The following is a 16,498-nucleotide window of genomic DNA, read 5'->3' as shown; positions in this document are numbered from 1 at the left end:
TGTATCCAGTCTAGACAATGCTCTGTGAGCTAAACATCCTGGACCCCAGACTGATACATTGTACATAGCTCGTCCTGCTCTCAGCTGTATCCAGTCTAGACAATGCTCTGTGAGCTAAACATCCTGGACCCCTGACTGATACATTGTATATAGCTCGTCCTGCTCTCAGCTGAGAAGTGATACAATTGTATCCAGTCTAGACAATGCTCTGTGAGCTAAACATCCCGGATTCCAGACTGATGCATTGTACATAGCTCGTCCTGCTTTCAGCTGTATCCAGTCTAGACAATGCTCTGTGAGCTAAACATCCCGGACTCCAGACTGATACATTGTACATAGCTCGTCCTGCTCTCAGCTGAGAAGTGATACAATTGTATCCAGTCTAGGCAATGCTCTGTGAGCTAAACATCCTGGACTCCAGACTGATACATTGTACATAGCTAGTCCTGCTCTCAGCTGAGAAGTATATACAATTGTATCCAGTCTAGACAATGCTCTGTGAGCTAAACACCCTGGACTCCACACTGATACATTGTATATAGCTCGTCCTGCTCTCAGCTGAGAAGTATATACAATTGTATCCAGTATACACAATGCTCTGTGAGCTAAACATCCTGGACTCCAGACTGATACATTGTACATAGCTCGTCCTGCTTTCAGCATTATCCAGTCTAGACAATGCTCTGTGAGCTAAACATCCTGGACTCCAGACTGATACATTGTACATAGCTCGTCCTGCTTTCAGCATTATCCAGTCTAGACAATGCTCTGTGAGCTAAACATCCTGACTCCAGACTGATACATTGTACATAGCTCGTCTTGCTCTCAGCTGAGAAGTGATACAATTGTATCCAGTCTAGGCAATGCTCTGTGAGCTAAACATCCTGGACTCCAGACTGATACATTGTACATAGCTCGTCCTGCTTTCAGCATTATCCAGTCTAGACAATGCTCTGTGAGCTAAACATCCTGGACTCCAGACTGATACATTGTACATAGCTCGTCCTGCTCTCAGCTGTATCCAGTCTAGACAATGCTCTGTGAGCTAAACATCCCGGATTCCAGACTGATACATTGTACATAGCTAGTCCTGCTCTCAGCTGAGAAGTGATACAATTGTATCCAGTCTAGACAATGCTCTGTGAGCTAAACATCCTGGACCCCAGACTGATACATTGTACATAGCTCGTCCTGCTCTCAGCTGTATCCAGTCTAGACAATGCTCTGTGAGCTAAACATCCCGGATTCCAGACGGATACATTGTACATAGCTAGTCCTGCTCTCAGCTGAGAAGTGATACAATTGTATCCAGTCTAGACAATGCTCTGTGAGCTAAACATCCTGGACTCCAGTCTGATACATTGTATATAGCTCGTCCTGCTCTCAGCTGAGAAGTGATACAATTGTATCCAGTCTAGACAATGCTCTGTGAGCTAAATATCCTGGACTCCAGTCTGATACATTGTACATAGCTCGTCCTGTTCTCAGCTGAGAAGTGATATAATTGTATCCAGTCTAGACAATGCTCTGTGAGCTAAACATCCTGGACTCCAGACTGATACATTGTACATAGCTCGTCCTGCTCTCAGCTGAGAAGTATATATAATTGTATCCAGTCTAGACAATGCTCTGTGAGAACCCATCCGATCTAATATAAAGCACGTATCCACAGACAGTAGCTAATGATTTCCCCAGTTTGGGTGGAGTTGCCCTTTAAGTCTGATCCTCTCTGAGCAGGGAGACGTGCGGTGCAGAACTCACTCACAAAGTGTAATGAAGGATTAAACGCTGACATTTCCATGAATGTGAAATCTATAAAGGGAATCGCCGGCCGCTACTGGACTTACACCTTGTGGGATTCCCTCTAGTGCTGGAGGCGGGGGTCCTGTGTAATTATACTAAGACGTACAGTCAAAGGCCAGAGGGTGAGATGTTCTGCAGATCTGTATAGGAGTTTGTTCTGTAAGCTGCAGAATGTATCAATTTATATCTGGAGAATTGAGGGGGGAACAATGTTCTTCAGAAAGTTCTGGAATGTAATATTCTTCAGGTAGAGGAAGAAGAGCGATGCTCTGCAGATCTCTAGAGAGGTCAGTGGTGCAACAATCTGCATAATATATCACTATGTATCTGTCAAGAGGTAGAGAGAACACAGCAATGTTCTGCAGATGCCTACAATGGTCAGAGGTGTAATACTCTGCAGGATGTATCACTATGTATCGGCCAGGAGATAGAGGGGACAGAGCAATGTTCTGCAGATCCCTACAGAGGTGTAATACTCTGCAGAATATTTATCACTTCAGGAGGTAGAGAGGACAGAGCGATGTTCTGCAGATCTATAGAGGGTAGTGTTATAATACTCTGCAGGATATATCACTATGTATCTGTCAGGCGGTACACAGGACAGAGCAATGTTCTGCAGATCCTTACAGAGGTCAGAGGTGTAATACTCTGCAGAATATTTATCACTTCAGGAGGTAGAGAGGACAGAGCAATGTTCTGCAGATCTATAGAGGGTAGTTGTATAATAATCTGCAGGATATATCACTATGTATCTGTCAGGCGGTACACAGGACAGAGCAATGTTCTGCAGATCTCTAGAGAGGTCAGGGGTGTAATAATCTGCAGGATATATCACTATATATCTGTCAGGCGGTACACAGGACAGAGCAATGTTCTGCAGATCCTAATATAATGTAAACTACTGACATGGAAACGTATCATCTTAATGCTGAGGCTCAGGGACTGGCTGCAGAGCATGCTGGGAAGTATCAGGCTGCACTGTGCTATGCCACGTTCACTGAGGGCATTCATTGCTATTCAACAACTACAACACCCAGCAAGCAGACGGTTGTCCAAAAATGCTGGGAGTTGTAGTTTTGCAATAGCTTGAGGCACACTGAAGTAGGTGGTGACAATGCTATACAGGTGTCTATAGAAGGTAATGGAAGGGTTAACTCTGCACTGCCTGTGACAACATACAAGCGTCTTACCCAGGCATGATGGCAGGTGGGATGTAGGTGGCATTGTTGTGGGTGATGAGGGTGCCCGCGCTCCTAGATGCCATCCTACAGGTGCTCCTCTGTAATGTGATCCACAAGGAAACCCAAGACCCCCGACAGCTGGTGGAGGATCCCGACCGACTCCTTATTGTTACTACAGGGAGACCTGACGTGTGTCCCCGGGAGTCACAACAAACAGTCACCGAGCAACAACAACACTCCCTGTGATGTCACTGACACAGTATATAACACAATGCAACACACTGTACATTGCTACTGTATATACACCCTGCATGAAATACAACTACAGGACTACAGCCGGTGATGTCACATTATATATTACTACTCTATATACACCCTGCATGTAATACAATCCAACAACTACAGGACTACAGCCAGTGATGTCACATTATATATTACTACTGTATATACACCCTGCATGAAATACAACTACAGGACTACAGCCGGTGATGTCACATTATATATTACTACTCTATATACACCCTGCATGTAATACAATCCAACAACTACAGGACTACAGCCAGTGATGTCACATTATATATTACTACTGTATATACACCCTGCGTGTAATACAAAACAACAACTACAGGACTACAGCCGGGGATGTCACATTGTATATTACTACTGTATATACACCCTGTATGTAATACAATCCAACAACTACAGGACTACAGCCGGGGATGTCACATTATATATTACTACTCTATATACACCCTGCATGTAATACAATCCAACAACTACAGGACTACAGCCGGTGATGTCACATTATATATTACTACTGTATATACACCCTGCATGTAATACAATCCAACAACTACAGGACTACAGCCGGTGATGTCACATTATATATTACTACTGTATATACACCCTGCATGTAATACAATCCAACAACTACAGGACTACAGCCGGTGATATCACATTATATATTACTACTGTATATACACCCTGCATGAAATACAATCCAACAACTACAGGACTACAGCCGGTGATGTCACATATATTACTACTGTATATACACCCTGCATGTAATACAATCCAACAACTACAAGACTACAGCCGGTGATGTCACATTATATATTACTACTGTATATACACCCTGCATGAAATACAATCCAACTACAGGACTACAGCCGGTGATGTCACATTATATATTACTACTGTATATACACCCTGCATGTAATACAATCCAACAACTACAGGACTACAGCCGGTGATGTCACATATATTACTACTGTATATACACCCTGCATGTAATACAATCCAACAACTACAGGACTACAGCCGGAGATGTCACGTTATATATTACTACTGTATATACACCCTGCATGTAATACAATCCAACAACTACAGGACTACAGCCGGTGATATCACATTATATATTACTACTGTATATACACCCTGCATGTAATACAACACAACAACTACAGGACTACAGCCGGTGATGTCACATTATATATTACTACTCTATATACACCCTGCATGTAATACAATCCAACAACTACAGGACTACAGCCGGTGATATCACATTATATATTACTACTCTATATACACCCTGCATGTAATACAATCCAACAACTACAGGACTACAGCCGGAGATGTCACGTTATATATTACTACTGTATATACACCCTGTATATAATACAATCCAACAACTACAGGACTACAGCCAGTGATGTCACATTATATATTACTACTCTATATACACCCTGCATGTAATACAATCCAACAACTACAGGACTACAGCCGGTGATGTCACATATATTACTACTGTATATACACCCTGCATGTAATACAATCCAACAACTACAGGACTACAGCCGGAGATGTCACGTTATATATTACTACTGTATATACACCCTGCATGTAATACAATCCAACAACTACAGGACTACAGCCGGTGATATCACATTATATATTACTACTGTATATACACCCTGCATGTAATACAATACAACAACTACAGGACTACAGCCGGTGATATCACATTATATATTACTACTGTATATACACCCTGCATGAAATACAACACAACAACTACAGGACTACAGCCGGTGATGTCACATTATATATTACTACTCTATATACACCCTGCATGTAATACAATCCAACAACTACAGGACTACAGCCGGAGATGTCACGTTATATATTACTACTGTATATACACCCTGTATATAATACAATCCAACAACTACAAGACTACAGCCGGTGATGTCACATTATATATTACTACTGTATATACACCCTGCATGAAATACAACACAACAACTACAGGACTACAGCCGGTGATGTCACATTGTATATTACTACTGTATATACACCCTGCATGTAATACAATCCAACAACTACAGGACTACAGCCGGTGATATCACATTATATATTACTACTGTATATACACCCTGCATGTAATACAACACAACAACTACAGGACTACAGCCGGTGATGTCACGTTGTATATTATTACTGTATATACACCCTGCATGAAATACAACTACAGGACTACAGCCGGTGATGTCACATTATATATTACTACTCTATATACACCCTGCATGTAATACAATCCAACAACTACAGGACTACAGCCGGTGATATCACATTATATATTACTACTGAATATACACCCTGTATATAATACAACACAACAACTACAGGACTACAGCCGGTGATGTCACATATATTACTACTGTATATACACCCTGCATGTAATACAATCCAACAACTACAGGACTACAGACAGTGATGTCACATTACATATTACTACTCTATATACAACCTTCATGTAATACAATCCAACAACTACAGGACTACAGCTGTTGATGTCACATTATATATTACTACTGTATATACTCCCTGCATGTAATACAACACAACAACTACAGGACTACAGCCGGTGATGTCACATTATATATTACTACTGTATATACACCCTGCATGAAATACAATCCAACAACTACAAGACTACAGCCGGTGATGTCACATTATATATTACTACTGTATATACACCCTGTATATAATACAATCCAACAACTACAGGACTACAGCCGGTGATGTCACGTTATATATTATTACTGTATATACACCCTGCATGAAATACAATCCAACAACTACAGGATTACAGCCGGTGATATCACATTGTACATTACTACTGTATATACACCCTGTATATAATACAATCCAACAACTACAGGACTACAGCCGGTGATGTCACATATATTACTACTGTATATACAACCTTCATGTAATACAATCCAACAACTACAGGACTACAGCTGGTGATGTCACATTATATATTACTACTGTATATACTCCCTGCATGTAATACAACACAACAACTACAGGACTACAGCCGGTGATGTCACATTATATATTACTACTGTATATACACCCTGCATGAAATACAATCCAACAACTACAAGACTACAGCCGGTGATGTCACATTATATATTACTACTGTATATACACCCTGTATATAATACAATCCAACAACTACAGGACTACAGCCGGTGATGTCACGTTATATATTATTACTGTATATACACCCTGCATGTAATACAATCCAACAACTACAGGACTACAGCCGGTGATATCACATTGTACATTACTACTGTATATACACCCTGTATATAATACAATCCAACAACTACAGGACTACAGCCGGTGATGTCACATTATATATTACTACTGAATATACACCCTGTATATAATACAATCCAACAACTACAGGACTACAGCCAGTGATGTCATATTGAACATTATTACTGTATATACACCCTGCATGTAATACAATCCAACAACTACAGGACTACAGCCGGTGATGTCATATTGTACATTACTACTCTATATACACCCTGCATGTAATACAATCCAACAACTACAGGACTACAGCTGGTGATGTCATATTGTACATTACTACTGTATATACACCCTGCATGAAATACAATCCAACAACTACAGGATTACAGCCGGTGATGTCACATTATATATTACTACTGTATATACACCCTGTATATAATACAATCCAACAACTACAGGACTAAAGCCGGTGATGTCACGTTATATTATTACTGTATATACACCCTGCATGAAATACAATCCAACAACTACAGGACTACAGCCGGTGATGTCACGTTATATATTATTACTGTATATACACCCTGCATGAAATACAATCCAACAACTACAGGATTACAGCCGGTGATATCACATTGTACATTACTACTGTATATACACCCTGTATATAATACAATCCAACAACTACAGGACTACAGCCGGTGATGTCACATTATATATTACTACTGAATATACACCCTGTATATAATACAATCCAACAACTACAGGACTACAGCCAGTGATGTCATATTGAACATTATTACTGTATATACACCCTGCATGTAATACAATCCAACAACTACAGGACTACAGCCGGTGATGTCATATTGTACATTACTACTCTATATACACCCTGCATGTAATACAATCCAACAACTACAGGACTACAGCTGGTGATGTCATATTGTACATTACTACTGTATATACACCCTGCATGAAATACAATCCAACAACTACAGGATTACAGCCGGTGATGTCACATTATATATTACTACTGTATATACACCCTGTATATAATACAATCCAACAACTACAGGACTAAAGCCGGTGATGTCACGTTATATTATTACTGTATATACACCCTGCATGAAATACAATCCAACAACTACAGGATTACAGCCGGTGATATCACATTATATATTACTACTGTATATACACCCTGCATGTATTACAATCCAACAACTACAGGATTACAGCCGGTGATGTCACATTCTATATTACTACTGTATATACACCCTGCATGTAATACAATCTAACAACTACAGGACTACTGCCGGTGATGTCACATTATATATTACTACTGTATATACACCCTGCATGAAATACAATCCAACAACTACAAGACTACAGCCGGTGATGTCACATTATATATTACTACTGTATATACACCCTGTATATAATACAATCCAACAACTACAGGACTACAGCCGGTGAGGTCACGTTATATATTATTACTGTATATACACCCTGCATGAAATACAATCCAACAACTACAGGATTACAGCCGGTGATATCACATTATATATTACTACTGTATATACACCCTGCATGTAATACAACACAACAACTACAGGACTACAGCCGGTGATGTCACATTGTATATTACTACTGTATATACATCCTGTATGTAATACAACACAACAACTACAGGACTACAGCCAGTGATGTCACGTTATATATTACTACTGTATATACACCCTGCATGAAATACAATCCAACAACTACAGGACTACAGCCGGTGATGTCACATTGTACATTACTACTGTATATACAACCTGCATGAAATACAAGACAACAACTACAGGACTACAGCCGGTGATGTCACATTGTACATTACTACGGTATATACACCCTGCATGAAATACAGCACGACAACTACAGGACTACAGCCGGTGACGTCACATTATATATTACTACTGTATATACACCCTGCATGTAATACAATTCAACAACTACAGGACTACAGCCGGATATGTCACATTATATATTACTACTGTATATACACCCTGCATGTAATACAATCCAACTACAGGATTACAGCCGGTGATGTCACATTGTATATTACTACTGTATATACACCCTGCATGAAATACAACACAACAACTACAGGACTACAGCCGGTGATATCACACTGTACTTTACTACTGTATATACAACCTGCATGTAATACAATCCAACAACTAAAGGACTACAGCCGGTGATGTCACATTGTACATTACTACTGTATATACACCCTGCATGTAATACAATCCAACAACTACAGGACTACAGCCAGTGATGTCACATTACATATTACTACTCTATATACAACCTTCATGTAATACAATCCAACAACTACAGGACTACAGCCGTAGATGTCACATTATATATTACTACTGTATATACACCCTGCATGAAATACAATCCAACAACTACAAGACTACAGCCGGTGATGTCACATTATATATTACTACTGTATATACACCCTGTATATAATACAATCCAACAACTACAGGACTACAGCCGGTGATGTCACGTTATATATTATTACTGTATATACACCCTGCATGAAATACAATCCAACAACTACAGGATTACAGCCGATGATAGCACATTGTACATTACTACTGTATATACACCCTGCATGTAATACAACATAACTACAGGACTACAGCCAGTGATGTCACATTACATATTACTACTGTATATACACCCTGCATGTAATACAATCCAACAACTACAGGACTACAGCCGGTGATGTCACATTATATATTACTACTGTATATACACCCTGTATATAATACAATCCAACAACTACATGACTACAGCCGGTGATGTCATATTGTACATTACTACTGTATATACACCCTGCATGTAATACAATCCAACAACTACAGGACTACAGCCGGTGATGTCACATATATTACTACTGTATATACACCCTGCATGTAATACAATCCAACAACTACAGGACTACAGCCGGTGATGTCATATTATATATTACTACTGTATATACACCCTGTATATAATACAATCCAACAACTACAGGACTACAGCCGGTGATGTCATATTGTACATTACTACTGTATATACACCCTGCATGTAATACAGCACAACAACTACAGGACTACAACCGGTGAGGTCACATTATATATTACTACTGTATATACACCCTGCATGTAATACAATTCAACAACTACAGGATTACAGCCGGATATGTCACATTATATATTACTACTGTATATACACCCTGCAGGAAATCCAATCCAACTACAGGACTACAGCCGGTGATGTCACATTATATATTACTACTGTATATACACCCTGCATTAAATACAACACAACAACTACAGGACTACAGCCGGTGATATCACACTGTACTTTACTACTGTATATACACCCTGCATGTAATACAATCCAACAACTAAAGGACTACAGCCGGTGATGTCACATCGTATATTACTACTGTATATACACCCTGCATGTAATACAATCCAACAACTACAGGACTACAGCCGGTGATATCACACTGCACTTTACTACTCTATATACAACCTTCATGTAATACAATCCAACAACTACAGGACTACAGCTGGGGAGGTCACATTATATATTACTACTGTATATACACCCTGTATATAATACAATCCAACAACTACAGGACTACAGCCGGTGATGTCACGTTATATATTATTACTGTATATACACCCTGCATGAAATACAATCCAACAACTACAGGATTACAGCCGGTGATATCACATTATATATTACTACTGTATATACACCCTGCATGTAATACAACACAACAACTACAGGACTACAGCCGGTGATGTCACATTATATATTACTACTGAATATACACCCTGTATATAATACAACACAACAACTACAGGACTACAGCCGGTGATGTCACATTGTACATTACTACTGTATATACACCCTGCATGTAATACAACATAACTACAGGACTACAGCCGGTGATATCACATTGTATATTACTACTGTATATACACCCTGCATGTAATACAACATAACTACAGGACTACAGACGGTGATGTCACATTATATATTACTACTGTATATACACCCTGCATGAAATACAATCCAACAACTACAGGACTACAGCCGGTGATGTCACATTATATATTACTACTGTATATACTCCCTGCATGTAATACAATCCAACAACTACAGGACTACAGCCGGTGATGTCACATTATATATTACTACTGTATATACACCCTGTATATAATACAACACAACAACTACAGGACTACAGCCGGTGATGTCACATTATATATTACTACTGTATATACACCCTGCATGTAATACAATCCAACTACAGGACTACAGCCGGTGATGTCACATTATATATTACTACTGTATATACACCCTGCATGTAATACAATCCAACTACAAGATTACAGCCGGTGATGTCACATTGTACATTACTACTGTAGATACACCCTGCATGAAATACAATCCAACAACTACAGGACTACAGCCGGTGATGTCACATTATATATTACTACTGTATATACTCCCTGCATGTAATACAATCCAACAACTATAGGACTACAGCCGGTAATGTCACATTGTATATTACTACTGTATATACACCCTGCATGTAATACAATCCAACTACAGGACTACAGCCGGTGATATCACATTATATATTACTACTGTATATACACCATGTATATAATACAATCCAACAACTACAGGACTACAGCCGGTGATGTCACATTATATATTACTACTGTATATACACCCTGCATGTAATACAATCCAACTACAAGATTACAGCCGGTGATGTCACATTGTACATTACTACTGTATATACACCCTGCATGAAATACAATCCAACAACTACAGGACTACAGCCAGTGATGTCACATTATATATTACTACTGTATATACACCCTGCATGTAATACAATCCAACAACTACAGGACTACAGCCGGTGATGTCACATTATATATTACTACTGTATAAACACCCTGCATGTAATACAATCCAACAACTACAGGATTACAGCCGGTGATGTCACATTATATATTACTACTGTATATACACCCTGCATGTAATACAATCCAACAACTACAGGACTACAGCCGGTGATGTCACATTATATATTACTACTGTATAAACACCCTGCATGTAATACAATCCAACAACTACAGGATTACAGCCGGTGATGTCACATTATATATTACTACTGTATATACACCCTGCATGTAATACAATCCAACAACTACAGGACTACAGCCGGTGATGTCACATTATATATTACTACTGTATATACACCCTGCATGTAATACAATCCAACAACTACAGGACTACAGCCAGTGATGTCACATTATATATTACTACTGTATATACACCCTGTATATAATACAACACAACAACTACAGGACTACAGCCGGTGATGTCACATTATATATTACTACTGTATATACACCCTGCATGTAATACAACACAACAACTATAGGACTACAGCCGGTGATGTCACATTATATATTACTACTGTATATACACCCTGTATATAATACAATCCAACAACTACAGGACTACAGCCGGTGATGTCACATTATATATTACTACTGTATATACACCCTGCATGTAATACAATCCAACAACTACAGGATTACAGCCGGTGATGTCACATTGTATATTACTACTGTATATACACCCTGCATGTAATACAATCCAACAACTACAGGACTACAGCCGGTGATGTCACATTATATATTACTACTGTATATACACCCTGTATATAATACAATCCAACAACTACAGGACTACAGCCGGTGAGGTCACATTGTACATTACTACTGTATATACTCCAGGCTGATACTACTGTATATACTCCAGGCTGATACATTGTAATAAACTATCAGGTCAGATAGAGTTTTGTGCTGCGGATGTGTTTAGTATATAGAGAATTGTCTGGAATGTATTAGATGTATAAGGAATCTTCAGAATAGGGAAGAATTTAAGCAGATTGTATATTTTTCTATACAATTATTCAGCTGTGTCTACATAATACTGGTCCGTCCTTTATCTTAGTCTGGTCAGTAAGGGGTTACTGGTTAGGTCTGTTTCATGTCTGGAAGGATTCACAGTAGAGAATTTCTGTGCGGGGCTCACTGTGGCCCCCTGCTGTACACGACTGGTAACTTCTTCACTGAGCTTTGTCTTGTGGTTGCAGTGAAAATATTCTAGGAATAAATGTGTCGGATTATACAATTCATTCTAAACAAACAGATGTAGCTGAATGAGGTGTTCACCTATTGTCCTGGCCTTGGGGGGCCGGGGGCTATTCCATAATAGATGTCACCTGCAGTCCTATGTAACACCACAGATAACAGTGATAACTCTCTGAGTACAGATAATGTATAGATGTGACCTGCAGTCCTATGTAACACCACAGATAACACAGTGATAACTCTCTGAGTACAGATAATGTAGTATATATGAACTGCAGTCCTATGTAACACCACAGATAACAGTGATAACTCTCTGAGTACAGATAATGTATAGATGTGACCTGCAGTCCTATGTAACACCACAGATAACAGTGATAACTCTCTGAGTACAGATAATGTAGTAGATGTGACCTGCAGTCCTATGTAACACCACAGATAACACAGTGATAACTCTCTGAGTACAGATAATGTAGTAGATGTGACCTGCAGTCCTATGTAACACCACAGATAACAGTGATAACTCTCTGAGTACAGATAATGTATAGATGTGACCTGCAGTCCTATGTAACACCACAGATAACAGTGATAACTCTCTGAGTACAGATAATGTATAGATGTGACCTGCAGTCCTATGTAACACCACAGATAACAGTGATAACTCTCTGAGTACAGATAATGTATAGATGTGACCTGCAGTCCTATGTAACACCACAGATAACACAGTGATAACTCTCTGAGTACAGATAATGTATAGATGTGACCTGCAGTCCTATGTAACACCACAGATAACACAGTGATAACTCTCTGAGTACAGATAATGTATAGATGTGACCTGCAGTCCTATGTAACACCACAGATAACACAGTGATAACTCTCTGAGTACAGATAATGTAGTATATATGACCTGCAGTCCTATGTAACACCACAGATAACAGTGATAACTCTCTGAGTACAGATAATGTATAGATGTGACCTGCAGTCCTATGTAACACCACAGATAACAGTGATAACTCTCTGAGTACAGATAATGTAGTAGATGTGACCTGCAGTCCTATGTAACACCACAGATAACACAGTGATAACTCTCTGAGTACAGATAATGTAGTAGATGTGACCTGCAGTCCTATGTAACACCACAGATAACAGTGATAACTCTCTGAGTACAGATAATGTATAGATGTGACCTGCAGTCCTATGTAACACCACAGATAACAGTGATAACTCTCTGAGTACAGATAATGTATAGATGTGACCTGCAGTCCTATGTAACACCACAGATAACACAGTGATAACTCTCTGAGTACAGATAATGTATAGATGTGACCTGCAGTCCTATGTAACACCACAGATAACAGTGATAACTCTCTGAGTACAGATAATGTATAGATGTGACCTGCAGTCCTATGTAACACCACAGATAACACAGTGATAACTCTCTGAGTACAGATAATGTATAGATGTGACCTGCAGTCCTATGTAACACCACAGATAACACAGTGATAACTCTCTGAGTACAGATAATGTATAGATGTGACCTGCAGTCCTATGTAACACCACAGATAACAGTGATAACTCTCTGAGTACAGATAATGTATAGATGTGACCTGCAGTCCTATGTAACACCACAGATAACAGTGATAACTCTCTGAGTACAGATAATGTAGTAGATGTCACCTGCAGTCCTATGTAACACCACAGATAACACAGTGATAACTCTCTGAGTACAGATAATGTAGTAGATGTCACCTGCAGTCCTATGTAACACCACAGATAACAGTGATAACTCTCTGAGTACAGATAATGTAGTAGATGTCACCTGCAGTCCTATGTAACACCACAGATAACAGTGATAACTCTCTGAGTACAGATAATGTATAGATGTGACCTGCAGTCCTATGTAACACCACAGATAACACAGTGATAACTCTCTGAGTACAGATAATGTATAGATGTGACCTGCAGTCCTATGTAACACCACAGATAACAGTGATAACTCTCTGAGTACAGATAATGTATAGATGTGACCTGCAGTCCTATGTAACACCACAGATAACACAGTGATAACTCTGAGTACAGATAATGTAGTAGATGTGACCTGCAGTCCTATGTAACACCACAGATAACTCATAGTGAGACCACCATGTGTTATGTTTCCTAGATAACTGCACGGACATATATATTATTCATTCAGGGTCAGTGGAAAGCTGGATGAATAATCCTATAGCAGTGTTATGCAATCAGGGTGTCTCCAGCTGTTGCAAAACAACAACTCACAGCATGTCTGGACAGCTATCATCTTATAGGTTCCTGTCCTAAAGGAGGCTTCTGGGAGCCCTAGGCAGTTGCCCAGTTTGCCATCCCTTAAAACAGTGTTTCCCAACCTGGGTGCCTCCAGCTGTTGGTTGCAAAACTACAACTCCCATCATGTCTGAACAACCATTATCTTTTAAATAACACTAAGTGGTTTCAGGTTCCTGTCCTAAAGGGGGCTTCTGGGAGCCCTAGGCAGTTGCCCAGTTTGCCATCCCCTAAAACAGTCTTTCCCAACCCGAGTGCCTCCAGCTGTTGCAAAACTACAATTCCCAGCATGCCCAGACAGCCAACCCATTAAACAATGGTTCCCAACCAGGGAGCCTCCAGCTGTTGCAAAACTACAACTCCCAGCATGCCCGGACAGCCGTTGGCTGTCCGGGCATGCTGGGAATTGTAGTTTTGCAACAGCTGGAGGCACTCTGGTTGGGAAACACTTCCCTAAAACAAGCCCAAGGGTCAGTGCAGTGAATATAAGGGGGGGGGGGGGGGGGGTCAATAACATTTATCTTCAAAAATAAGTCACTACAAAAGGGTTTTACACCAATGGCCATATAGGCTCTTTACCCCGTAGACTTAACCCTTTGTTGTTCATAGCCCCACCACTTCCTTTGTTAGTTTATTGTGTTGTAAGCAGAGACCATTGCATCTGGTTGGAGACCATTGTGAATAATTTAAAGGTCTCCTATCTGCAAAAGGAAGGAAAAAAGGGGCCAGAGTTATCCGGAGAGTGAGGAGGGAGGAGAATCGCACTACATGGAGCAGCCCCCCTCCTCCTCTGTCAATGCACAGTGTATGAGAGGCGCGCAGCACTGAGGCAGCCAGATGAGGATTCTCTTCTCCTGGCTGCTGGATGACTGATCCTGAACCACTATGGCTCGACCGTCACCGACCTGCGGGGAAAGGGCGACCGCATCGCCAAAGTGATGTTCAGAGGTAAGAGACCTGCACCACATATCCCAGCGTATTCCATCGGAAGGATGGAGCATGACTGTAGATGTGTGGGAGGGGGGAGAAGGAAAAGTTCTCCGCAGAACTGGAGGAGGGAGAAGGTGAAGGGGGAGCCCTCCATAACCCTGACCAGATACTGCAGGGTCTGACCTGGACCATACATAGCTGGTGACCAACCTGGACCATACATAGCTGGTGACCAACCTGGACCATACATAGCTGGTGACCAACCTGGACCATACATAGCTGGTGACCAACCTGGACTATAGGCATCTAGTGATGTAAGGACCAACCTGGACCATACATAGCTGGTGACCAACCTGGACCATACATAGCTGGTGACCAACCTGGACCATACATAGCTGGTGACCAACCTGGACTATAGGCATCTGGTGAGGTAAGGACCAACCTGGACTATAG

At 40.3% G+C, this 16,498-nt stretch overlaps 2 protein-coding genes across 15 annotated transcripts in view; one reads left to right on the top strand and one right to left on the bottom strand.

Annotated features, from left to right (window-relative positions):
- CIMIP2C (ciliary microtubule inner protein 2C) overlaps window positions 1-3,206 on the bottom strand; it is a 40,829-nt gene extending 37,623 nt beyond the window's left edge. The window contains exon 1 of one of the 2 annotated variants that reach the window (XM_056563738.1): window positions 2,994-3,206. In XM_056563738.1, coding sequence (XP_056419713.1) covers window positions 2,994-3,067 — 74 coding nt within the window. In that variant the 5' untranslated portion in view covers window positions 3,068-3,206. The remainder of the gene's footprint in view (window positions 1-2,993) is intronic. The other variant, XM_056563737.1, reaches the window with a different exon arrangement.
- The window catches only part of OTOF (otoferlin), a 433,471-nt gene that overhangs the window by 26,482 nt on the left and 390,491 nt on the right, over window positions 1-16,498 (top strand). The window contains exon 1 of one of the 13 annotated variants that reach the window (XM_056563728.1): window positions 16,013-16,063. The exons of the other annotated variants lie outside the window; for them this stretch is intronic. Coding sequence (XP_056419703.1) covers window positions 16,054-16,063 — 10 coding nt within the window. The 5' untranslated portion in view covers window positions 16,013-16,053. Of the gene's footprint in view, window positions 1-16,012; window positions 16,064-16,498 lie in introns of those variants that run through there. 13 annotated transcript variants of the gene reach the window in all.

This window comes from Hyla sarda, chromosome 3 (genome assembly GCF_029499605.1).
Source record: "Hyla sarda isolate aHylSar1 chromosome 3, aHylSar1.hap1, whole genome shotgun sequence".
In the NCBI taxonomy this organism is placed as follows: Eukaryota; Metazoa; Chordata; class Amphibia; order Anura; family Hylidae; genus Hyla; species Hyla sarda.
This window is presented reverse-complemented; position numbering and strand designations above follow the sequence as displayed.